Source organism: Rana temporaria, chromosome 8 (assembly GCF_905171775.1).
Source record: "Rana temporaria chromosome 8, aRanTem1.1, whole genome shotgun sequence".
NCBI classification, from domain to species: Eukaryota; Metazoa; Chordata; class Amphibia; order Anura; family Ranidae; genus Rana; species Rana temporaria.
The window spans coordinates 128,599,080-128,626,834 of NC_053496.1; the positions used below are offsets into that span (position 1 = coordinate 128,599,080).

The 27,755-nt window shown below is 43.2% G+C and overlaps 1 protein-coding gene across 2 annotated transcripts in view; it reads right to left on the reverse strand.

Moving 5' to 3' along the window:
* LOC120909074 (rap1 GTPase-GDP dissociation stimulator 1-like) overlaps positions 1–27,755 on the reverse strand; it is a 250,748-nt gene that overhangs the window by 39,636 nt on the left and 183,357 nt on the right. For both annotated transcript variants that reach the window (XM_040320718.1, XM_040320717.1), the window contains 3 exons: positions 25,965–26,108; positions 20,807–20,938; positions 1,290–1,424 (listed from right to left, as the gene is read on the reverse strand). In XM_040320718.1, coding sequence (XP_040176652.1) covers positions 1,290–1,424; positions 20,807–20,938; positions 25,965–26,108 — 411 coding nt within the window. The remainder of the gene's footprint in view (positions 1–1,289; positions 1,425–20,806; positions 20,939–25,964; positions 26,109–27,755) is intronic.

Here is a 27,755-nt window from a genome sequence, read left to right on the forward strand (position 1 = left end):
TATAAGTTAGGTTCGTTACATGTGTTAAATTCGTTTTCGGAACTCGTTCGTTTTCGACCGAATTTCGAAAAATCCGGTCGAATTCGAAAATTCTCTCTTCGAATATAATTTTGAAATTCGATCGGAATTCGAAAAAAAAAAAAAAAATAATTTCGAATTCCAAATCGAAAACCTGTGGACGAAATTTGATCGGAATTCGAAAAAAAAAAAAAATCGAATTCCGATCGAATTTCGTCCGCGGGTTTTCGATTCGGAATCGAAAACGTTCGGATTCGGTAAATTCATTAATATTGCAATTCGGGAATTCGTATGCATCCGAATGTCCGAATAATGAAAAATTTGTCCGAAATTCGATTTGGAACGAAACTAAATGCACATGCCTAACGGGGACAGTGCTACACTTGTATAAATAGAAGGTTGTTATAGTGGGCTAGATGTGAGGAGGATCTGTCCATGGGCTGTGATAATAGATGGTTACAAGCCCTAATTTTACTACTTTTGAGAGTATTTTATTTGGATTTTATGTTTAAATAAAGTGGTGTGGCTTTGCACAAGGCAGGTCAGTGGGGCTCATTCATAAACTTAAACTGGAGAGTGCAAAATCAGTTTCTAACATGACAATAAAACCTGACAGCCGATTGGTTTCTATGCAGAGCTGCACCAGATTTTGCATGCTCCAGTTTTAGTAAATCAACCCCATAGCATACCTCCCAACTTTTTGAGATGGGAGTGAGGGACACTAAAGGCAAACTTTTTTTTTTTTAAATAACAAACATGTTATACTTACCTCCACTGTGCAGCTCGTTTTGCACAGAGTGTTCCCTAACCCTGTCTTCTGGGGTCCAATGGCTGCGCTGCTATCAATCCGTCCAGCCTAGCCAATCAATGGCCAGGCTGGGAACCGAAGAGGATCACGTGGACGCGAGCGGGACTTTCGAGGGGTCAGGTAAGTAAAACGGGGGTTCGGGGTGGGGCGGTACCGTCGGATGTTTAGGATGCATTAAGGTGAAAAAACATTTACCTTTACAACCCCTTTAAAGGAGAATTGTACGAAAAATAATATTGGTTAAACCCACAAGTACTTTTTTTTAACACTACTATTCCTTTATATTGGCTTTTAAAATTTACAAATGCAGCAATTTAGAAATCAGATGAAAAGTTTAACACTGGGAAACACTTTTTGAAAGATAAAAAGTGCATTTTATATACACATCTAAAGACCAGTAAGCTGCAATATATAACATTTTTGTTTTTGGGTTTAGATTTACAATTTAAAAAGCTTTGATTACCTGGTATGGCAAGATTTCGTAGTGCACTCAGAGCAGCGTGTTGTACAGCTACATCTCCATTCTCAACATGCTGTTCTAACAAGTCTAGAAGTTGGTGGACAACTCCAAGCTGTACCATCCTCACACAGTTACTATCTGAGAAAACAAGAAACACAAGCAAAGTATATGTTATGGAAAAAGGTTGGTAATACTAATTATAGTTTTTTTTTTTAAATACATACTTACTACGGAGTGTATACATTACATTACAGTGAACCCCTAAGGCCCCTTTCACATGATCGAACCGTTCAGGTCCACCTGTCAGTTTTGACGGCGGACCTGAACGGGCGCTCCATGCACACATGTCCGCTGACATCCGACCCGATGCGCCAAAATCGGACAGATGGCAATACGTCCCCATCTGTCCATGGCGGATCGGATCGGGTGAGATCTGATGAAAACAGACATGCTGTCCGTTTTCATCAGATCTCTCCATAGGAGACAGCGGCGCTGCACAAACCCCTCCCCACTCACTGAGAAGAGAGGAACTTGTCATCCGCCGGCTCAGCGGAGTACAGCGGAGAGATCTCTGAGCCGACGGGAGCAGGCGGACTCTGTAGCGACGGAGTCAGTCTGTGTGGAAAAGGCTTAAAAGTTACAGAAATCTCAGAGGTGACTATGTATACATGTTGCATATACACATATTCTGTATTAGCAAAAGTTGGGCACAAGAAGGATCAGGGGAGTATGACACAACCTGAACACAAGTGAAAATTCTACTGCAAGTTAACAGTGGCCTAGATTCAAGAAGCAATTGCGTCTGCGTAACCATAGTTACGCAGCGCAATTGCTTACTTGCGCCGGCGTTACAAATGCTCCTGATTCAGGAACCTCGTTACGCCGACGGCAGCCTAAGATATGACTAGCATAATGCATAAGGCTTCGCGTAAGGCTGCTCCTTCTAATAGCAGGGGCAGCCAATGTTACGTATACCTGTCGTTCCCGCGCCGCGAAGTTTACATTTTACGTCGTTTGCGTAAGTGAATCGTGAATGGCGCTGGACGCCATCACGTTCACTTTGAAGCAAATGACGTCCTTGCGACGTCATTTGCCGCAATGCACGTCGGGAAAGTTTCCCGACGGAGCATGCGCCCTACGCTCGGCGCGGGAACGCGCCTAATTTAAATGATTCCCGCCCCCTACGGGATCATTTAAATTGCGCGCGCTTACGCCGGGCATTTTGCTGGAGCGCTCACGCAATTTACGGAGCTACTGCTCCGTGAATCAAGGGTAGCGCAGATAATTTGCGGGGGCTCAGGGCAAAACGGTGCCCTGCGCCTCCGTAAAAACGGCGCAAAGCTACCTGAATCTACCCCACTGCTAATAAATATAACAGATAGAAATGCATTAATGAGCAGAAGCACCGACCACATGTAGGAGAACTGCATGTTATTTAAAAAGTGGAACTTTAGGAATAAAACGAAACACTGGGAACAGGCAGGAGTTTTCATGTAGAAGATACATGCTGTGGGAGAATCTGGTGCAGCACTGCATAGAAATCAATCAGCTTTGAGTTTTTTGTTGTCAAAGTTTAATTGAACAAGCTGTAGTTAGAAGCTGATTGGTTACTCTATTCTGTGCGCACACGTTTTTAGTAAATCTCCCCCACAATGTCTCTTCTGCACTGCAGTTTCTTACTCAGCTCAATGTACAATGTTGGCAGTGCTGTGATAAATAAACTCCCATGCATGCATCGGAGTGATGCTATCTTGGTCCGGCCAATGACAGAAATCGGTACCTGAAAACAGACTGGTTGAAGATGTCAGCAGCCAGCTCTGAGCTCCAGGACACTGCAGAGCTGGAGTGAAGGTAAGTATAGTTCAGCTTTAGGTCAAAAGAGAGAATCACTAGATTTTATCATGCTTAAAGCGGAGTTCCGGCCACAATTTCACTTTTTAAATATAAATACCCCTGTAATACACAAGCTTAATGTATTCTAGTAAAGTTAGTCTGTAAACTAAGGTCCGTTTTGTTAGGTTGTTACAGCATTTAGACACTTTATAAAATAGAAATTGACTGGGGCCATCTTAAGTGTGGGCATCATGAAGCCAGACTGTATGACTTCCTGAATTTCAGCCTTGCAGATCTCGCACATGCTCAGTGCTGCACAAGCAGTGTAATAGGTTTCAGATCAGGTTTCAGCACCTGTACTGTCCAAGTCACATGATTCTTCGAGACTGGGGAGTGCACAGACTCCTGGAAAGTTACACCCACTACATTCCCAGGAGTCTGTGCAGTGTTGGTTAGGAAGCTTAAGCACCTAGGTGCAGGAAGTGGGAAGATTAACTATTCTGCCTAGCAACAACACTTTGAAGGCATCTAAAACCACTTAACGCCCGCCGCAAGACTATTTACGTCCGCAAAATGGCACGGACAGGCAGAAGGGCGTATATATACGTCCTTGCCTTCTAGCGTGTGGGGGGTCCGATCGGGACCCCCCCGCTGCGTGCGTCGGGCGGATTCCCTCGGGGAGTGATCCGGGACGACGGCGCGGCTATTCATTTATAGCCGCTCCGTCGCGATCGCTTCCTCGTGCTTCACTGTGGCGGTGCATTGATCGTGTCATCCCCTTTATAGGGGAGACACAATCGATGACGTCAGACCTACAGCCACACCCCCCTACTGTTGTAAACACACACTAGGTGAAGCCTAACACGTTCAGCGCCCCCTGTGGTTAACTCCCAAACTGCAACTGTCATTTTCACAATAAAGAATGCAATTTAAATGCATTTTTTTGCTGTGAAAATGACAATGGTCCCAAAAATGTGTCAAAATTGTCTGAAGTGTCCGCCATAATGTCGCAGTCACGAAAAAAAAATCGCTGATCGCCGCCAATAGTAGTAAAAAATTTTTTTTTATAAAAATGCAATAAAAATATCCCCTATTTTGTAAACGCTATAAATTTAGCGCAAACCAATCGATAAACGCTTATTGCGATTTTTTTTAACCAAAAATAGGTAGAAGAATTCGTATCGGCCTAAACTGAGGGAAAAAAAAAATGTTATATATGTTTTTGGGGGATATTTATTACAGCAAAAAGTAAAAAATATTGCATTTTTTTCAAAATTGTCGCTCTATTTTTGTTTATAGCGCAAAAAATAAAAACCGCAGAGGTGATCAAATACCACCAAAATAAAGCTCTATTTGTGGGGAAAAAAGGACGCCAATTTTATTTGGGAGCCATGTCGCACGAGCCATGTCTGTTAAAGCGACGCAGTGCCGAATTGTAAAAACGCCTTTGGGCATTTAGCAGCATATTGGTCCGGGGCTTAAGTGGTTAAAGGACTAATGACATTTTTTTAAAACTACTGATGTAATGTTATATTTATGGGTGGAACTCCACTTTAAATTTTCAATTATGAAGCAGGTTTAATTTAAAATCTGGAAGAGAGGTTCAAAAGGGAAAAAAGCATCTAGAAACCGTTCATTAGTTGAGTAAGTCATTACAGAAATGGCAGCATGTTTCGGGGGTACAAAATGGAACCCTTCATCAGGGTTACAAAGTGCCCACCATGTGTGTCGCTCCTCCTCTCTGCACCTCCCCTCTTTATAGTAGACATATAGGGGGAAATTTACTAAAATTGCAGAGTGCAAAATCTGGTGCAGCTGTGCATGGTAACCAATCAGCTTCCTACTTCAGCTTGTTCAAATTGGTTACTATGCATAGCTGCACCAGATTTTGCATTTTCCAACTTTAGTAGATCAACCCCAATGAGAGATGTTGCCGCTCCAAGCCTGTATAAAAATCCCTTGCCTCTGGAACTCTAGATGCTGACTAAAAAGAATCAAACTATGCTCCACAACTCAGCAGGAGAGCAGAAAGTTGCACATCATGTCAGATCACTTCCATCCTTTGTCTCTATTTTTACAATTTTTATTGATTATTTTTTTCCCTTTTATAGGTTGAACTAGATGGACTTGTGTCTTTTGTTCAACCTATGTAACTATATGTCTTTAATACATTCGGATGTTATCTGACACCCTCTCTCCATAGTGCTGCTCATCCCCTTTGTTTCTCTTCTACATAGTGACGCTCATCTTCCCAATAGCACCATTCATCTCCTTCACTTCCCTCTCCATAGCATTTATCTTTTTCTTCACTCTCCCATCAATAGTGATGCTTATCGCGTCCCCTCTTCAATGTGTCTACTTTCATTAGGTTCACAGTACCACTTAAGTCTCTTTGCACTGGAGGACTTCTCAATTTTCTTCCAATAAAAAAGTAATGATTTATGTAAGTTATTTTTATAACGTACATGGGTAAGTTCATAGTAATAAAAGATTCCATATTTGTACATCTACCCCTATGTTAGAATGTGATGAAATTCTGAATGTTGTGGACAATAGACATATGCTTCATAAGTGTTACAGAAACTTCTGAAACTACAGCATATCTTTACACTCTTTTTAGGCTCTCCTAACCTGAATACACAATTTCTCTCTGGCAATTTGTCACTCTTTGGTTATACCATCATCTATATTTTTCTCCTCTAATCACCCATCCCTTCCTTTACGGCCTCTCTTTTTACTCTTACCTTCTAGCTTTCTTCTCTCCTTATATTTTTTCTATATTTCTATCTCTACTCCCTCATAGGTATTCTGCATTTTCTGTCTACATGTGTTATCAGTGGTTTCCTAAAAATACACCTTGGGAAAGTGTTCTCAGTGCTTTTGTATGTAGCCTTACATGTTATACATGTTGAACATTTGACCTAGTTCTTATTAGTATAACCTATTGAATGTAGACCTTATGGCCCGGATTCACAAAGCACTTGCTCGAGATACGCTGCGTAAGTGCAAATATGCGTCGTCGTCGTATATGTGCACCGTGCCCACAAAAGTAATATACGCCTAAAAACAGGCTTCATTCCACCAACGTAACTTGCCTACGCCGGCGTAGAGTGGGCGCATATTTACACTGGACGCATGTGGCGCTCCCATTGATTTAGGAGGTGTAACTCAGCAGCATCTATGCAAAGGGCTGCACCAGGGAACACAAGCCAACGTATTTTACGTAGTTTACGTTGGACGTGAATATGACTAGGCGTAGGTTACGTTCACGCCGTAGGCAGTGATCCGGCGTATCTTAGGCAGTTGTTCCGACGTGATTGTGAGCATGCGCACTGTGATGCGTCCACGGGACGGTGCATGCGCCGTTCGTTATACGTATCTGTCTGTCGCTTAGCCCATCATTTGCATGGGGTCACGCCTCATTTGCATGGCTCACGCCCACTTCCACCTACGCCGGCTTACGCCTAGGAAATCCAGCGCAGTTTTGGGAGGAAGTGCTTTGTGAATTCCATGCTTGCCTCTCTGCGCTGCGTCAGCGTAGCGTAAAGGAGATACGCTACGGTGGCATAAATGTGCGCCAGTGTCTGTGAATCCAGGCCTATCTGTACAAAACATATAATAAAATGTGTTTTTTTTAAAGGAAAGAATGTGAAATATGAAGATGCATGATCCAATCAGCTTTGGCCATGCAATAATTGTCAGTGCCAGTCAAAGCATTTACAACATCTCAGAACTGGGTATTCTTGTCTTGTAATCCTTAGCGTTGACAAACAATCATGTGAAATGCAAAAGCATCCAATAAACAAATAGAAAGTGATTATATATGCAGTTGTGGACTTCCTATCAGCTTGTGGACTTCCTATCAGCATGCCCGGCATGTTAAAACTTGAAAAGGATACAGCAGCAGAAGCCCAAACCAGGTTCCACTTATGTAAAATAAAATGGGCTCGCTGAACCCCTCACCAAATCTGAAATCACCAGTATTGCGGATTTAACTATCCTGAATTTGAATTCGGGAAGAGTAAAGAAGAGAGGACTGGGAAAGGGGAGTACAGCGAGCAAAGATGACTGCAGTAAACTTTTTGGCGTCTAACGTTCGGAGGTTAAACACATATACACAAATAAATAATATATTAAGAGAAATTAATCAACTCTCTGGAGAAGTAGTCTTTTTTGCAGGAGACTCATAGCGCCCACGAAACAACTATAAAATTAAGCTCAAAATTTTTCCAAGAAGGTTTTACGGAGATTCTACAACAAAACAGTCTAAGGGAGTGGCTATCGGGTTTTCCAGAGGAGTAGGGTTCACGCTAGAAGAGAGGCAGGGGGACCCTGAAGGGCATAACCTGTTCCTGAGGGGGAGACTAAATGAGGTGGATTACACCCTGGCAAACATCTATTGCCCAAATAAGAACCCAATCAAATATTTAAAAACAGTTATTGAGAAACTAATGCAGTTCAAAAAAAGGGGCAGTTATTATAGCAGGTGATTTTAATTTCTGTATGCAACTTAAGATAGACAGTATGTCCCGGGTATAGGGGACTGGGAATGCCAGATTGAAGACATTAAAAAACAAACTGCATCAGAACCAGTTGATGGATGCATGGAGCATACAAAACTCGAAAATACAAGACTATACATTCCACTCCCCTGTACACGGGACATACTCAAGAATAGATTATTTTCTGATTGAACATAGGTTATTGGATTCAGTAATTAGTACAAATATAGAAGTTACATCTTTCTGAGACCATGCCCCAGTAACAATGAAAGTCTGGATAAGTAGGGCCCAAGAGAGGGTAACATTTATGGAGATTAAACTAAGAATTAATCCAGGGAAAATAAGCGGAGGATAGGATAAGAAAATAATTAGAACATTACTTTAAAACTAATGATACCGAAGAAGTAACGGCGGCAACACTGTGGGAGGCCCACAAGGTCTACATAAGAGGAATCCTGAAAAAAAGGAAAATATTAGAAAAAGGGAAGTACTAATGAAAGAAACATATGATTTAGACTAGCAGCATAAAAAAAAGTAGAGAAAGAAGTGTATAAGCAGCTCACCATAAAAAGGGAAGAATTAAAAGAACTACTAGAACAAAAAACCCATAGTACTTACAATAGAATTAAGAAAGAGAGGTATCTAGGAGGGAACAAAATGGGGAAGTACCTGGCTCGAGTACTGAAAAAGAAAAATAATCAAAATTTAAAGTAGTACAGGGGAAATGGTATTTACTATAAAGGGGATAGCAGTTATATTTCAAAAATATTATGAAGAAATGTACTCAGTAAAACAGAAAGAAACCCTAGAGTGGGAAAATGAAAGGAGAGAGAAAATGAAAATGCTCCTGAGGAAAGTGGCTAAATAAAATCCTAAAAGACAGATTAAGCGCCCTAAAAGAACCCATTACAGAAGAAGAAATAGGCCGGATCATAAAAGATACAGCTTCAGGGAAAAGTCCCGACCCAGATGGGCTGACAATATTTTACTATATTTTTTATATATGTGTGATGCATTGATTGAACACACTATTGGGACTATTTATATATATATATTTTTTTTGACACAGAGACACTTCTGAATATATATTTTTTTGTCAATTATCTTTATTATATTATTTTGTTAATATCAGATAGTTACATATCTATAACTATGTTTTTCACAGGATCACTTTGGTTTAATATTATTTAGTATCACCGAGTGGTCTAGCGCCCTCTATATATATTTTTGCATATATATATATATTTTCAATATTTTACTATAAGAGGTTCAAGGAAATATTAATCCCTTGATTATGCACGTATATGAATGGGATAGGATCAAGTTGGGAGATGAGAAGGGATGCCCTAGCGGTGCTTATCACTATTATCCCAAAAGAAAGGGAAAGACGCTACCTTGTGTTCAAGTTACAGACCTATCTCATTGCTAAATGCAGATACAAAACTATTTGGTAAGGTCTTAGAGAGTAGGAATAAAATGGTAATGAACGACTTGGTCCATGCAGACCAGACAGGATTCATTCCAGGAAGGGAAGGGAGGAATATTGGGGTTAGAACACTGTTACTCACGCATGAAATAAAAATGAGTAGGTCCCCAGGACTACTACTCTCAATAGTTCATAATGAAGAAAGACACTGGAGGTAATAGGAGTAGGCCCAAAGATGACCAACTGGATTGAAACATTGTACAACCATCCAACAACTAAGATAAAGGTCAATGGGACAGTGTATTTGCCCTTTTGAGATGCAAAACTGAACTAGACAGGGTTGTCCCCTGCCCCCCCTGTTGTTTGTTCTCTCGCTGGAGCCACTTTTGGCGGCGGTTAGACAGAGTACAGATATAGGGGGATAAGGATTGGAGACGAAGAGCACAAGCTTGCGGCATATGCCGACAATATACTGTTTTACACCACAAAACCTAGAGTAACCCTTCCCAACCTAATGAAGTAACTAGAAACCTATGGGGAAATATCAAATTTTTAAATTAACTCCTCTAAATCAAACATTCTCTATATTAACGAAAAAAGCATGACGTGCAGATATTCCAACAAGAGTTCCCATTTATATGGCGAGAAAAGGAATTAAACTACTTGGGGGTAAAAAAATAACACCATCTAAAGAGACAATATACCAAGTAAATTTTATTCCGCTCATGAACAAAATAAAAATGGAAATGAATAAAACTGCAACAGGACACATCTCCTGGTTAGGCAGGATTAATATTTTTAAAATGGCAATTTTGCCCAAGATTACATATAAAATGCAGATGCTGCCAACCCCCCTCCCACAAGCATATTTTAATACATTAAAAATGTTATTGCTTTACATGGCAGAAAAAGAAACCGAGTATAAGGCTTGTGGTACTTAATAAAGACAAAAAGCAAGGGGGGCTGGGGGTGCCGGATATCAAAAAATACTATAATGCAATACTACTATCATGGGTGTTAGAATGGGTAAAAATGAACAAGGACAAAATAAAAATTGGAAAAAAAGATTAGCAATGTTGCATTGGGGAAAATAATTTGGATACCACCTGAATATAGAGAAATAAGTGAAAATACACACGTTTATCACAATTTTTTGGGGTGTATTTTTAAATGATAAAGACAGAATATAAAAAAAAAAAAAAAAAAAAAAACTTATGATACAAATGTTATAAATTGACTTGCAGTTCAGTGAGTAAAATACGTATTTGATCCCCAAGCAAAACATGACTTAGTACTTGGTGGAGAAACACTTGATGGCAAGCACAGAGGTAAGGCGTTTCTTGTAATTGGTTACCAGGTTTGCACACATCTCGGGAGGGATTTTGGTTTTCTTCTTAACAGATCTTCTTTGGTAGGAAGATTCACGTACAGTGGAATAAAGTTACGGCGGCGTAGCTTAGTGTGTTAAGGCTACGCCGCCGTAAATTAGCTAGGCTAGTAGTGATTCTCAATCTACTTACCTGCTAATATACGGCGGCAGAGCCTAAAGCGGGCGGGCGTAAGGGCGCCTAATTCAAATAGGTTGGAGGGGGGCGTGTTGTATGGAAATGAGGCTTGACCTCACGTTTTTTGAAGTTCTTTGCTACTGCGCATGCGCCGGGCGCCTACATCTCCCAGTGCGCATTGCGGCTTAGTACGCCATACGAGCCTATTGATTTCGACGTGGACGTAAACGACGTAACTCCCGATTTGCGAACGACTTACGCAAACAACGTAAAAAATTTCGAACCTCGCGGCAGGAACGGCGGCCATGCTTTAACATTGTTATTCCACTTTATAGGTGGAATAACTTTAGGCCGCCTAAGGCCTTACGGAAACAACGTAATTCGACTGCGGCGGCCGGGCGTACGTTCGTGAATCGGCGTACAAGCTCATTTACATAATCTACGCCGGCCGCAATGGAATCGCCACCTAGCGGCCATCAGAAACATTGCAATCTAAGATAGGATGGCGCAAGCCGTCGTATCTTAGATATGTTTAAGTGTATCTCTGTTAGAGAATACACTAAGGCCCCATACACACGAGAGGATTTATCCGCAGATACGGTCCAGCGGACCGTATCCGCGGATAAATCCTCTCGAGGATTTCAGAAGATTTCTATGCGATGGCGTGTACACACCATCGCATTAAAATCCGCGCTGAAATCCTCTGGCGATGACGTGTCGCACCGTCGCCGCTATTATGACGCGGCGACGGCGCGACGCTGTCATATAAGGAATTCCACGCATGCGTCAAATCATTACGACGCGTGCGGGGAATCCCTTTGGACGGATGGATCCGGTAAGTCTGTACAGACGAGCGGATCCATCCGTTGGAATGGATTCCAGCAGATGGATTTGTTGTGCATGTCAGCAAATATCCGATCTGCTGGAATCCATCCCAGAGGAGATTTCTCCGCGGAAACGCATCCGCTGGCGTGTACACACCATAGGATCTATCCGCAGAAACCCATTTGCTGGGATTTATCTTCGGATGGATTCTATCGTGTGTATGGGGCCTTAAACATAGGTCGGTGCAGATTCAGAGTTAGGTCGGCTTATCTGTAGATAAGCCGGCCTAACTCTTTCTGAATCTACCTATAAATCCTTAAGGTTTCTTGGCTGTTGCATGCCAACTTGAAGTTTCAGCTCCCTCCATAAATTTTCTATAGGATTAAGGTTTGGAGACTGAGCTCACTCCTTGACCTTAATGTGCTTCTTTTTGAGCCACTCATTTGTTGCCTTGGTGGTATGTTTTGGGTCATTGTCATACTGGAAGACCCATCCAGGACCCATCTTTAGTGTTCTTGTTGAGGGAAGAAGGATCTCATCCAAAATCTTACAATACATGGCCCCGACCATTGGCCTATCAATGTGGCAAAGTCGGCCTGTACCTTTAGCAGAGAAACAGCCCCAAAGATTAATATTTCCACCTTTGTTTGACTGTAGGGTTGGTGTTCTTAGGGTCAAAGTCAGCATTTTTCTTCCTCCAAACACAGCGAGTCAGGTTAATGCCAAAGAGCTCAACTTTGGTCTCATCTGACTACAGCACTTTTTCCCAATCCTTCTCTGAATCATTTAAAAGTTCATTGACAAACTTCAGACGGGCCTGTACATGTGCCTTCTTGAGAAGGGGAACCTCGCAGGTGCTGCAGGATTTCAATCCATGGTGGTGTAGTGTGTTACCAATTGTTTGTATGGTGACTGTAGTCCCAACTGCCTTGAGATCATTCACCAGCTCCTCCTGTGTAGTTCCGGGCTGATCCCTCACTTTTCTCATGATCATCCTTACCCCATGAGGTGAAATCTTGCAAGGAGCTTCAGACTAGGCTTGTGCAATTCGTTTCGTAACAAATCAAAGTTCGGACGAATTTAGCAACTTTCGGAGGTTCGGAAGCATTCGAATTTCCGAACAAAGCAATTACGAATAAAACCGAATTCAAAGTGAATTAAAACGCAAATAGCGAATGCCCGAATGCCTTCAGAATAATTTGTAGTTGCGTTAATGCGGCCTAATTCAACAGCAAGTCGACTTCTTGTGATCCCAACCACACATCCAACAATAACACTCTCTGCTCTGCTCTCGGCTCCTCCCTCACCATGTAGAACTCCCTCTCAAAATGGTGTACAGGGGCGGAGGATAGCCGCATGTCAAAAACGAAAGTAAAATATGAGATTTCGAATCGTTACAAATAACCGCAATGTATTTAGAAAAGTACAAATCCATTCGAAGCACATTAGGCAGCGCCATTGTAAGAGAGAGACACGGAAAATTACGAGTCAACGAACCAAAAAGAAAGTTACAAACCAATGAAAGACAATGTGCTCTACCGAAAGTACAAATTATAAATCAACTAATAATAAGGCTTACATTAATACGAATCATTACGATTCAATGAAAAATTACGCTTGTGAAAATACGAATTAGTCTGAACACGAAAAATCCTGTTTAGTAAAATTACGAATGATTACGAATCAACAGGACGGAAAAGAAACTAAACTAAACACATTTTTCCGTTGTACACAAGTCTACTCCAGACCAAGGGCGATTGATGGTTATTTTGTATTTCTTCCAGTTTCGAATAATCGCTCCAATAGTTGTCTCCTTCCCACCAAACTTCTTGCTGATGGTCTTGTAGCCTATTCCAGCCCTGTGCAGGTCTACAATCTTGTCCCTGGCGTCTTGGACAGCTCTTTGGTCTTGCCCATGATGTTGAGGTTTGAATGGAAGAACGAGATTCTGTGGACAGGTGTCTTTTATATACATAACGAGTTGTCATTAGGAGCACCTTCTTAAATTGACAGGACTAATCTGTATACCACATAAGTACATACTGTAGCCAGTCTGTGGGAGCCAGAATTATTGTTGGTTGGTAGGGGATCAAATACTTATTTTACTCACTGAACTGCAACTCAGTATATAACATTTATATTGTGTGTTTTTTTAGGGATTTGTGGTTGATATTCTGTCTCTATCATTTAACTACTTCAATCCCGGGCCATAGTAAAAAGACGGCCTCCAGGTGGCTCTTTAAATCCGGGAGGCCTCTTTTTACGGCCTCGGGTCTTCCGACCACTGGGGGGCGCGCGCGCCTGGCGCGTCACCGCGATGCCGATGCCCGTGCCTGGCGGCCGCGATGTCTGCCAGGTACCCGCGATCGGCAGTTTTAGAGCAGGGACGTGGAGCTCTGTGTGTAAACACAGAGCTCCACGTCCTGTCAGGGAGAGGGGACTGATGCTGTGTCCCTTGTACATAGGGACACAACATCGGTCACCTCCCCCAGTCAGTTCCCTCCCCCCCACAGTAAGAATCACTCCCAGGATACACATTTAACCCCTTCCTCGCCCCCTAGTGTTAACCCCTTCCCTGCCAGTCACATTTATACAGTAATAAGTGCATTAGTATAGCACTGTTCGCTATATAAATGTGAATGGTCCCAAAAATGTGTCAAAAGTGTCTGATGTGTCCGCCATAATATCGCAGTCCTGACAAAATTCGCAGATCGCTGTATTACTAGTAAAAAATAAAAGTCAGAATTCTATCCCCTATTTTCTAGCCACTATAACTTTTGCGCAAACCAATCACCATACGCTTATTGCGATTTTTTTTTTTTACCAAAAATATGTAGAATACATATCGGCCTAAACTGAGAATTTTTTTTTTTTTTTTTTTTTTTTTTAAATGGGATATTTATTATAGCAAAATTAAAAAATATTGTGTTTTTTTTTCAAAATTGTCGCTCTTTTTTTGTTTATAGCGCAAAAAAATAAAAACCGCAGATGTGATCAAATACCACCAAAAGAAAGCTCTATTTGTGGGAAAAAAAGGACGTCAATTTTGTTTGGGAGGCACGTTGCAAGACCACGCAATTTTAATTTAAATCGAAGCAGTGCTGCTGAAAGCTGAAATTTTGCCTGGGCAGGAAGGGGGTATATGTGCCCAGTAAGCAAGTGGTTAAAATATACCTATGATAAAAATTATAGACCCTTTATTTCTTTGTAGGGCTGGCCATACATCATCCAATTTTCTTTTAGATTTACCAAAACCATATAATATGAGATCAAACCTAAAGCACTTTTAATTTGTATGCAATGAAGCAGGTCCTTGCACTACATAGTTGCGGGTAAATCTAAAATTGTATACTGCATTGCCACCTTAAATGGGCAAACTTACAAAATCTGCATGGGACCAAATCATTATTTTCCCCACTGTACACCTTCAAGTCAACACAGACAAATATCAGGCTTTTATGTGGACAAAAAGGGTGATACTTTCCTATTTTGTACACATAGGGGCAGATCCACAAAGATATTACGCCGGCGTATCTCTTGATTCGCCACGTAATTTCAAATTTTGCGCGTCGTATCTTTGTTTTGTATCCTCAAAACAACATACGACGACATCTCGGCTAGATCCGACTGGCGTACGTCTTAGTACGCCGTCGGATCTGAGCTGCAATTTTTTGGCGGCCGCTAGGTGGCGTTTCCGTCGAATTCCGCGTCGAGTATGCAAATTAGCTAGTTACGGCGATCCACGAACGTACGGCCGGCGCATTTTTTACGTCGTTTGCGTTCGGCTTTTTCCGGCGTATAGTTAAAGCTGCTGTTATGAGGCGTACTCAATGTTAAGTATGGCCGGCGTTCCCGTGTACAATTTTGAATTTTTTACGTCGTTTGCATAAGTCGTTTGCGAATAGGGATTTGCGTAGAATGACGTCACCGTCGTGAGCATTGGCTTGTTCTGGGTTAATTTTGAGCATGCGCACTGGGATACCCCCACGGACGGCGCATTCGCAGTTAAAAAAAAACGTCGTTTACGTCGGGTCACGACGTATTAACATAAAACACGCCCCCATTACATCCATTTGAATTCCGCGCCATTACGCCGCCAAAGATACACTACGTCGCCATAACTTACGGCGCAAATTCTTTGAGGATTCAAAAAAAAAGAATAAAGTTATGGCGGCGTAGTGTATCTTAGATACGCTGCGCCCGGCGCAGAGGTACGTGGATCTGCCCCTTACAGTATTATCCGTGTGCTCAGCAAAGCATATCCATTTGAACAAAATCTCAGTCAATGTCAATGCTTATAAAGACTTGCAAAGAAGCTCTTTATGCAACAGAAAAAGGCAAATCTGAATTTCCAAGTAGTACTTGTTTTCACAAATGTGGACATTAATTAGCGTGCAAGTAGATTTTCAAGTCATGAAGTAAAAGGTTCTTTTTAAAAGATGATATAACCCTGTGGCTTTCCTCTTTATCTCCTGAGTATTCCATTACTCTGTATCATAAAACAGAGACTGCAGCTGTCTAGCGAACACACGCCATTATGTGATCAAGCCATTCTTCTTTTTTGACTGTCACTATCTCCTTTTAATCTGCATCCACCCCCTAAACCTAGCCGCCAGTACCAACAGATTCAAGCGTTTCAATCTCCACTCTGCGAGGATGTCAGACACTCAATCTTAGTCCAGTTGGGATATCCTAATGGAAGTAAGCACCTTTAGGAGCAGTGGATGGAAAGCTGACATATCTATCAGCTGCAAGCTAAAATGCTTCATCATTCTGTGAAGGTTAGAAGCGGAAAGTAGGGCACTGCTCTCCTCCCACCCCTGTTCACAGTCACTACTTTTTAACTTACAAGTGAAAAACCATAGTGCCCAAGGGAACTATTAGATTGCAGAGAGGAAGGTGGAATAGGGGACATGGAGAACAGGCACAGGCTAATAATATAAAAGAAATGGCAAAGCCTCCTTACTTTTCTATAAAATATGCCAAAAACTAAAATAATTTCCTGTACTACTTGTTTATAAAATTTGCTGAATTTAGGTACATTATCACTTGTTAAAAATTATATTACAATTTATGGGAGTATGCAAATAGTTCATAGTGAAATTATTGTATTTCTGCACTCACTTATGTATTTGTGCAAGTAGGGGCATACATAGAAAAAGTAAAAAAATAAATAACTTGTATGGTTATGTGAAATAGGTTTGTTCTGTTTTAGGTAGAGTTCTTCTTTAGGCTGCATTCACACCTTGGCGTACCTAATCGCGGCGTTTTGTCCCGCGAATTGCGGCGAAAAATTGCGGCGTTTTGTACCGCGATTTGCGGCGACAAACCGCCGCGATTGTGAATGCAGCTTACCCCCAGGTCCACATCTCCTATGCCGAACGCCAAAAGCCGCCTGAAAAAAAGGTCCAGGACTTGTTTTCAGGCGGCAGGCGTACGGTGTTCGACGTTCGGCGTGGAGATGTGAACCATCTCCATAGAGGGCAATGTAAAATCATCCCTCCAGCGTCTTAGGGGCTGCTGCGGCGTCGCGCTTCAGGCGTATATACGCCTAGATGTGAACAGAGACTTAAGCTGAACTCTATGCAGATTTAAAAGACACACATCAATGCAGCTCTGCAATCATGAATACATCATTAAGTGACACTAAACAACATCCTTATTCTTCAAAAATAATCCATACACATCCACTACCTATTAAAACTGTATTTTTATTAAATTGTTTCTTACTTCGTTTTTTGCCTCCTTAAAGCGGAGCTCCGCTGAAAAAAAAATATTAAAAGCCAGCAGCTACAAATACTGCAGCTGCTGAGTTTTAATATTAGGACACTTACCTGTCCTGGAGTCCAGGGGCAGCAATCGCTCGTCACTCTGCTGCCCCCCCTGCCATCCTCAGTGAGGGAACCAGGAAGTCAAGCACTCCGGCTTCACTGCCCGGTTCCCTACGGCGCATGCGCGAGTCGCGCTGCGCCTGCTGACTGGCTCCCGCTGTGCTCTGGGAGCCAAGTGTGCCCAGAACACAACGGGGGGGGGGAGGTGACGTCCTGCCTGCAGTCTGCCCACAGACTGTGGCCGGAAGTGGGTGCAAATACCTGTCTTTAGACAGGTATCTGCACCCCCCTCCCCCTGAAAGGTGTCAAATGTGACACCGGAGGGGGGGGGGAGGGTTCCGATCAGCGGGAGTTCCACTTTAGGGTGGAGCTCCGCTTTAAAACATCCTCCCTGAGTTCCACAATCTCTCCTTTTCCCCCTTACTTTTGTTTGTGTGGAAAAAACAGTGCATATTTGTTGCAGTCATGTGCACTGCTCTGCATTCACTACAAATCCTATGGTTCAAAGTCCCTTATCCATTTTGGGTGTGAGCAATTGAAGGTGGCTTTGTTCCTACACAGTGGTGGCTGGTGCTAAACATTTTTGGGGGGGCACTTACCCCTCCAGCGGTCACGACACCACGGCTTTCCTGGCTTCTCCTCCTGGCCAACCCGGTCTGCTTTAGATCTACCTCCTGTCCTGATTGGTCGCAAACCAATAGCGAATATTGATTCGCTAGTTATCAGTGGGAGGGTTTGGGGCGCAATGCTCTGTCCCCCGAGCCCAACCCTTTTCAAGCCAATTAGAGCCTCAGGATGTAATCCTGCTTGAAATAAAAAGACCTAATAGGCATTAGTCCGGTGCCCCATGCATGAAAACTAGGGGGGCTGTTTGGAAGCCGTGGAGTGGGCAGTAAGAAACTAGGGCTGTTTTTTTGGGGAACTGAGGTAGACTGAGGAGTTGAGAAGGGGATGGAAGGCTCTGGGCTGGGGGGGTTGTTAAGGTGGCTGAGACTCTTTGAACTAGGTAGGGTGGGGGGCTCTAGAGCTAAGATGGGCTAGTGAACTCTGGGGTTCAGAAGGTATGGGGTGGCCAGTAGAAAACTGGAGCTGGGGAGATTTAGGGTTGTGGACACTGGGGCTGGGGCTGAGGAAGAGGCTAGGGGAAGCTCTGTGGCTGAGGTATGCTGGAAAATTGTGAGGGGGCTAGGGAATCTGGGGCAAGGTGGGCTGTTGAGCTTTGGTCAAAGATAGATGGCAAAGGTGAGATATGGTGTTTAGGGATGGTGAGAGCTGGAAAACCTTGGATATGATAGTAGGGCTCAGTCTTAAGTGGGCTGGGTGGCTCTGGGGCTGCCAGAGCTATTGGCTGAGAAGCTTTAGAATGAGGTAGGCTGTCAAATTATGTGGGGTTGGAGGCTACGAGGCTGAGGTAAACAGGAAGATTATAGGGGCTGGGAGATTTTGAGAGGGTCTGTAGAGTTGAGGCAGCCTGGGGAGGTTACTGGGACTGATGTGGGCTGGGGAGTTTTTGGGGTTGTAAACTGTGGAGTGGGTTGTGGGGCACTGACACGCTCTGGGTAAGGGGGTGGACTGGGGCAGAGGGGACTGTAGGGCATAGGTAGATTGAGAGGCTGTTGAGGGTCTAGGGAGCTCTTCTGGGAGGGGACTGTGCAAGAGGGCTCTTGTGTTGAAGGTGGACTCTGGGGCTAAGGGACTGTGAAGAGGGCTATGTTGCTGAGGTAGGCTGGAAGCTTGTGAAAATGGCGGATAATCTAAGGAAGTTGGTGTGGGGCCAGGGTTGCCAACTTACTTTTTTATAGCTATTGTCAGTGTTTCCATATCATGTTTATACTGTTGAAATATGGGGCTGGGGAGACACTTGGGTTGAAATGTGCTGTGGGGCTTTGGCAGTCTAGGTAGGAAGAAGAGACACTGAAGGGTCTCTGGCAATTAGGTGACAAAAGCAGGGGGCTTTAGGGCTGGAAGAAAGCAGAAGAGGCTAGGTAGAACTGTGTGTGTGTGTGTGTGTGGGGGGGGGGGGGCTGTGCAGGATGATGTGATCTCTGGGACCTAGGTATGTTGATAGCCTTTGGAGGAAGCTGGGGTGCTCTGGGGCATAGGTGGGATGGAAGGGTTTGAAGGAAGCTAGGTCTCTATGCCTGAGGTGGGCTGGGTGTTTCAGGAGTGGAGGGTCCTTAGGTGGCATGGTGTGCTCTAGGGGTATAGCAGGGGGTTGTGGAGTACACAAAAACACAGAAACACAGAAACTTCAGCTCTAGACCCCACTTTATGCCAAAAAGCCCCTCAGCCACTTCCACACTCTTTCAACCCACTCCAGGCCTACAGCCCCCCAGTTCACCTAGACCCCAGACCCCAGAGACCCCTTCACAACTTTCCAGACACTCTCTAACCTACATACTCCCCCAGACCTCCAAACCAACCTCAGCCCACAAGCTTCTCTACCCCAGTTCCCCCCCCCCCCCACTAACATATACAAGCCCCACAGACCCTAAATCCACTGCAACTCCAGGGCACATAGCCCTTTTAACAGCCTTCCAGCTGACCACAATTCCATAGCCTCCTAGAACCCATCCCTTTCCTCAAGCTCTACAGCCCATTCAGTACCAGTGCCCCTAGCCCATCTCATCTTCAAAGTCCCCAACTCTAGTCAGCCCCAGAACTACTCAACCTTCCTCTACAGCTCTTTAGTTCACTTCAATGCTCTTCAGTGCACTTTCTGAACTCCTGCATATCAACAGGTCCTTCTGTACTCTCAGGTCTTCTACTTTAATTTATCTCAATGTTCCATTGGCTGCCTGACCACCATGGGATTAGAAGGCTTTTGCTAATCTGCACCCCCCCCCCGACTTTGGAACACCCAGCCACTTTCAAATCACATCTCAAAACTCATCTTTTTAAACTAGCATACTCTGTCTAACTTCATTTTTTTGTATTTTACTTTTTTGCCTTGTTATTATCTTTGTAAGGTGATCTTGGGTGTTCTGAAAATCACCTATAAATAGAATGTATTATTATTATTATTATTATTATTATTCAACCCTAAATACATCTACGGAGCTCAACCCAGCTCACACTTTAGAAGCAGTTACAGCAAACAGTTGTTTTCCTTTTGGGATAAAGATTTTACACAAATACATACAACTTATAATTGTAAGCACCCCTGCCAGTGTTGAATGGTTTGTCTCATCCCTGTAAATGATACAATCTGCAAGGGAGCTTGTTCTTTAAAAAAACAACAGCTTTTCTGGCTGGATCATCAGATGAAAATAGAAGAAAAAAGACCCAAAAAAATGAATAAAGTAATACAGCCATCTAAGAATTGGTAAACTGCAACATAATATTTTTTTGCTTTTGGGTTTAATACCATTTTAAATAAATAAAATAATGTAAAAATGAAAATGCAGAAATCTGAAAAACATATCCTTCCTTTTGCCCAGTCAAAGTTCCTGATGTATATTCCCATACATGAAGATGGAGCCTCATTGTTTGCTAGGGGCAAAAACTAAATTTTCATAAATCTGGACTGATGAATCTGTAAAATAACTTGATTTTCATAACATTGATTTATCTTTTGCATCCTAATCCCAAAACTTACCATTTCTTGCAAAGTTAGCAATGGCAAGTGCACCTGTCATTTGAAGAAGGGTGTGCTGTGAGGTCAGCCAAGTTTGGATGTTTTGGTAGACGACACCATTGCCATTGTCAAATAGTTTCTGCATGGATTCATCTGTCAATGAGATAAAATATAGTTAAAAGAGAAATACGGGATCCAAAAAAAAAAACATTTAAACTCGCATAGATGGCTGCAGCAACAAACCGAGCTGCAGCTTTTCCCTGCTGGCTCTATACTGCTGAAAACTGAGGGATCAAAGGCTGGCAATCGCTCTGTTCTTGGGCCCGCTCTGAGCAGAGAACCATGCCTGCCAGTCACCACTCTAGCTCACTAAAGCGCTGGGCTGTGAAGAGGGCAGGAGTGGCTGGCTCAGTCTCCCAGCCAGGAGCAGAGAGGATGAGCTAGCTGCAGGTCAGGCATCTGGGTGCAGGGGCGGACTGACCATTGAGTCACTCGTGGCACTGCCCGAGGCCCCCATGCCACTAGGGGGCCCCATCAGGGTTGCCAGGCTCAGTAAAACCAGGGACAGTATGTAAAAATCTATGTTTTTTTTAGATCTGTCCCTGATATGTCCGAAACCGACATGCTTTTATTGTGAAAATCCCGAGATTTTAGCTACCCCGCCTCTGCATTGCCTCCTGGCGTGGTGGCCATCTGTAAGCCCGGGGGCCCCATAATCTTCTATTGCCCAGGGGCCCCATGAGTTGTCAGTCCGCCCCTGTCTGGGTGGCTCCTGGGCCAGCTCTGTGATGTCAGCTGAATCTGGTCCATAGGTGTACAGAACTAAGTGCACTCCTGTGACCCAGAAGAGAAGTATGACCAAAAGGAACTTTTGCTATACTTCTCCTTTAAAGATATGCAGGATGATGGTGAAGATATTTATAATAAATTCAGAGCTGAAAGATGTAAGCCATTACTGCCAAGTAATTTTTAAATGTGACTTTCAAATGTTTATTTTGCTCAGTGAAATTACTCAATCTCTGCACTAGCAAAGATATGGAAGCTCCTTGTATCAAATGCAGAACAAGGCATTCTTGACCCGATTGACTTCAATAGGAGTGTGCACAAAAATGTGCAGAAAATGCATGTTATGCCTGTTTTTCAGGAGCTCCTATGATAAATGTACATATGTAAAGCTAAAATCGTTTGATTCTGCCCCAAAGAAGCTCCTGTAAAGCAGTCTGTGCTTAAAAACACGCAAAGAGAACTTAAAGATCGCCTATACACTAAAGTGTGAATCAGGGGGTATAACGGTATGGCCCGTGATACCCAGAGACTTTTGAAGGATGCGGGGTACTGCTGCGTCAGCTTCACCAATGACTCTTGGGTCTAGGGTCATCCTATGTCCACTAGGGGCATAGGATGACTGAGAACTGATATCATGAAATATTACAAGTTGTTCCTTCTGAACACAACAGGTCAATAGAGTGTCTCCTTCAATGTGGAACATAGACTGTTGAGATGTTAATTGATGTTAATCGCCTCCAGCTACCTGGCTGTAGTGATGAAAGCTTGCTGTGATTGCATTCTATTGTCTATTGTGTTAATTAAGCCTGGCTCCTAAGATATTTCATGGTGCTATGCTAACTAACCCTGTATTGTGTGAAAGTTCTATTGATGCTAATATGTGTTGTGAGTTAACACACTCTAAAAGTCATGATGTCTGCCATGTCAGCTATAGTAATTGACTCATGTAGATTCGGTGCCAGAAAGTCTGACTTACATCGAAAGGAATGTGTATTGAAGTTCATTGTGTCATGTTGTGGGTGGAGTTGAGTCATTGTCCATATTTGGTTGCTAACTGTATAAGAAGAGCTGAGTTTACCATTAAAGTATTCATTCGTTTGGAACCAGAGAACAGAGCTGTGTTCTCTCGTTTGTCTGGGGAATTCCAATGGGTCCTGTCTGCTGGATTGTGGAGTGTCGGAAGCTGTCTTGGGTTGGTGGAATGGAATATCGTAAACGGTGTTAACCCCTGACAGGGGGGTAAAGTGTATGGCAAGGCAAAAAACAAAAAACAAAAACATATGTAGTTCATAGCTGCAAAGATTGCACATTTCTCCATGTTTTATCCTTTTAAATATGCTGCAAGTACAGAAAAATAAAGGTCCCCTTCACTGTGCTATCCAAAAGAGAAGAGGCATCGGCATAAGGGACATACAGGGGTTAATTTACTAAGAAACCCGGGAAGTAATGGTCGCTCTACACATAATAGCGCCCAATTAAGCCAATTAAAGTGGATGTAAACCCACTCTCATCCTTTCTAAACTACTGCCATAGTGCTGATCTAGAAGGATATAGATGCCTCCTGCATGTATCCTTACCTGTCAAATGTCTCCCCTCTGTTTGTTATGAGACCCAAAGAACTGCAGATTCTGTGGGTTGGTCTGTTGTCTGGAGCTCGGTGGGTGGAGTTGTGATGTCAGTAGACTCCCCGCCCACCTATACACTCCCCTTGTCAACATGCATTTTCTCTTGTGTATTCCTTACACTAAATTCTGCTATGATCCCTAACATCCAGTCAAAATCCAGAAAAGTAACCACATGACTTCAGAAAAAGAGTGGGGGTGGGAATTAAAAAATAATGCCTGTCTCCAAGCTAGTGCATGAGATATGTAAATAACCTGATGTTGCAACTGTGATCAGGTGACCTCAGACACACACACTGCAATAAAACAATCAGATCACTCGAGCTTCTCCTCTGCCCAGCTCTCACTAGATACATCTAACCTAAATCAGATCACTTGTCTGTGTATATTCTGCTTTCTGTTCTGTGTTTTCACTGCAATATACATGCATTTCCTCGTCACATTGAACTGTGAATCACACCCCATGATGAGAAACATCCAGTCAAAACACAGTAAATGCAGCCAATCCTGGGAGAGCTGGAAGGGAGAGCAGGGGAGGAGAGAGGGATGTGAATTGTGAACTTTTTACACAGGATGTGCCTTTGCCTCAGGCGATCGAGTCTGCAGGTCCCGCGGGCGCGGTCACGGAGCTTCGGACCAAGTCGCGAGCGCGCAGCCGACAACGTACCTGTATGTGCCTGTGCCCAGCCGTGCCATTCTGCCGACGTACAGTATATCGGCGTTAGACAGTCCTTAACCACTTAAGGACCGCCTCCTGCACATATACATTGGCAGAATGGCACGGCTGGGCACAAGCACGCACAGATACGTCCTCTTTAAGTGCCCAGCTGTGGGTCTCGAGCGCGCGCCCGCGACCCGGTCCGAAGCTCCGTGACCACGGGACCAGTGGACCCGATCGCCGCTGGACTCCCGCGATCGGTCCCCGGAGCTGAAGAACGGGGAGAGCTGTGTGTAAACACAGCTTCCCCGTTCTTCACTGTGGCGCCGTCATTGATCGTGTTTTCCCTTTTATAGAGAAAAAACAATCAATGACATCACACCTACAGCCACACCCCCCTACAGTTAGAAACGCAGATGAGGTCACACTTAACCCATTCAGCACCCCCTGTGGTTAACTCCCAAACTGCAATTGTGATTTTCACAGTAAACAATGCATTTTTAATGCATTTTTTGCTGTGAAAATGACACTGGTCCCAAAAATGTGTCAAAATTGTCCAAAGTGTCCGCCATAATGTCGCAGTCACGAAAAAAATCACTGATCGTCGCCATTAGTAGTAAAAATATTTTTTTTATAAAAATGCAATAAAACTATCCCCTATTTTGTAAACGCTATAAATTTTGCGGAAAGCAATCATTTTTTTTTACCAAAAATAGGTAGAAGAATACGTATCGGCCTAAACCAAAATATTTTTGGGGGATATTTATTATAGCAAAAAGTAAAAAATATTTAATTTTTCTCTATTTTTGTTTATAGCGCAAAAACTAAAAACCGCAGAGGTGATCAAATACCACCAAAAGAAAGCTCTATTTGTGGGAAAAAAAGGACGCCAATTTTGTTTGGGAGCCACGTCGCACGACCGCGCAATTGTCAGTTAAAGCGACGCAGTGCCGAATCGCAAAAACTGGTGGGGTCCTTTAGCTGCCTAAAGGTCCGGGTCTTAAGTATCAATGATCATGTTCAATGTGCATACAGAACAATATAAAACATACAAGGGTGTCTATACGGAATGTTACCACTTCATAAGAGGATGTCTAGAATGAAATACATCTAGACATCCTCCTTTTGAAGCGGTAACATTCTGCAAAACTTGTAGAGGACCACATGTCCCGTGAGGACCTACTATACCTGTTGTCTCAAGTCTTGGAACACATTGAGTATTAGTATTACACATGTATAGACACCCTGGTATGTTTTATATTGTTCTGTATGAACATTGAACTTGACATTCTTATTTATGCCTGAATATCCTGTTTTTTAATCTTGTACCGAGATAGTCCATTCTCTTGCTTTCTGGAAACTAGTTTGGGGAATGGTTTCCACCCCTAATTTCACTTTATACAAAACAATATTCCACGCTACACTGCTCTGAGTAAATTAAAGCGGAGGTCCACACAAAAAGTGAACCCTCCCCCCCTCCAGTGTCACATTTGGCACCTTTCAGGGGGGAGTTGGTGCGGATACCTGTTTAATACAGGTATTTGCACCCACTTCCGGGCATAGACCCCCGCAGAATCTGCAGAGGTCTACATCACATCCTGTCATCCCCCGCTGTCTTCTGGGAGACAGACGACAGGAGGGACCATTTTGATTCGTGACTCAGTAGGGAACCGGGAAGTGAAGCCGTAAGGCTCCATTTCCTGATTCCATTAGCGAAGATGGCGGCGGCAGCATCCAAGGACCGAGGCACAGGTCGGCCTCGGGTGCCGTCACCGCGGGCGCGTTGGATAGGTAAGTGTCCATATTTTAAAAGTCAGCATCGGTAGCTGTAGTATTTGTAGCTGCTGACCTTTAAAAAAAAAATTGTGGCGGACCTCCATTTTAAACAGGAGTTCTACCTTACCCCTTATAAAGAGAGGTTTCTGGCTGAAGTACCACACTACACTCAAAACTAACTTAGCCTATGATATCCAATCCAGAAGCAATTTATTTGGCATGCATTAAATATTAAAATAATTGTAGGTTTGTAAATGCGTGCTTTTAAATATCTTTTAATGACATACTGTATAAAACTTTTCACTATACGTTCATTAGAAAAATCAGATATGCTTACCACCAAGAAGCAGTGACACAATAAGGTCTGATGACGACTTCATTGTACACATGTCCTCTGTCTGAGAGCTGTCTTGTAGTCTTTGAAGGATGTCACAAAGTGTCTCCTGGACAGAAGCATCTACCAACTGCATCTTAAGGGGTTCTAAATGAAAGATTTATGGTGTTACAAAATGTTTAGAATGAAGCAAGCTAGAACTCATTTCCTTTGCATGCGTCATGTTTTATGGTAAATGGTGAAGACATTGGGGCAGATCCACAGAACAATTACGCCGGCGTATCTCTTGATACGCCGCGTAATTTCAAATTTTGCACGTCGTATCTTTGTTTTGTATCTTCAAAACAATATACGGCTAGATCCGACAGGCGTACGTCGGATCTAAGCTGCAATTCTTCGGCGGCCGCTAGGTGGCGTTTCCGTTCGAATTCCGCGTCGAGTATGCAAATGAGCTAGTTACGGCGATCCACGAACGTACGTCCGCCCGGCGCATTTTTTTACATCGTTTGCGTTTGGCTTTTTCCGGCGTATAGTTAAAGCTACTGTTATGAGGCGTACTCAATGTTAAGTATGGCCGTCCTTCCCGCGTAGAAATTTGAAATTTTTACGTTGTTTGCGTAAGTCGTTCGCGAATAGGGATTTGCGTAGAATGACGTCACCGTCGGAAGCATTGGATTGTTCCGTGTTAATTTCGAGCATGCGCACTGGGATACCCCCACGGACGGCGCATGCCCAGTTAAAAAAAAACGTTGTTTACGTCGGGTCACAACGTATTTACATAAAACACGCCCCCATCATAGCCATTTGAATTCCACGCCATTACGCCACCAAAGATACACTACCCCGCCGTAACTTACGGCGCGGATTCTTTGTGGATTAAAAAAAAAAAAAGTAAGTTACGGCGGCGTAGTGTATCTTAGATACGCTACGCCCGGCGCATAAATGCGCCGCTGTACGAGGATCTGCCCCATTGTAGATTTGCACTTTTCATTACTGGAAAAACAAGCTCTGAAATTTGCACCCAAGCGAAGATGCATTTAGAGCTAAATCTTGGTTGCATGCTCTTTTTCTTTCTTTGGCTCTACAATCGGCATGGCTGTTGAACTAGCACCTCTTGCTGACTTCTCCTTAATTTATCTTCTTTTTTACTGTAGGAATGTTACCTAGATTTTCATAGAAAATGATAGGTACAATGGGTATGTTGTCTAGTGTGGAAGTTTTTACTAAGCAGTTCTTCGATCTACAGGGGTCACATCTTGGATCTAGTAATAATTTGACTAAAGGTATAGAGAGAGAAGTACTAGACTTGTATTTGTGTTCAGATATAGTTTGTTTGCAGTTTTCTATTTAAAGCCAACATATTTTGGAGATTCTAAAGGCTCCTTCATCAGAAAATGCAGAACTTAAAGCGGGAGTTCACCCAATGATTTTTTTTTTATCTTTTCCCCTTAGATGGATGCTCGTTTTGTCTAGGGGAATCGGCTAGTTGTTTTAATATATGAGCCGTACTTACCGTTTTTTGAGATGCATCTTCGTCGCTTCCGGGTATGGGTCTTCGGGAGCGGGCGTTCCTTCTTGATTGACAGTCTTCCGAGAGGCTTCAGACGGTCGCATCCATCGCGTCACTAGTAGCCGAAAGAAGCCGAACGTCGGTGCGGCTCTATACTGTGCCTGCGCACCGACGTTCGGCTTCTTTCGGAAAATCGTGACGCGATGAATGCGACCGTCGGAAGCCTCTCGGAAGACTGTCAATCAAAATAGGAACGCCCAGTCCCGCAGCCCATACCCGGAAGC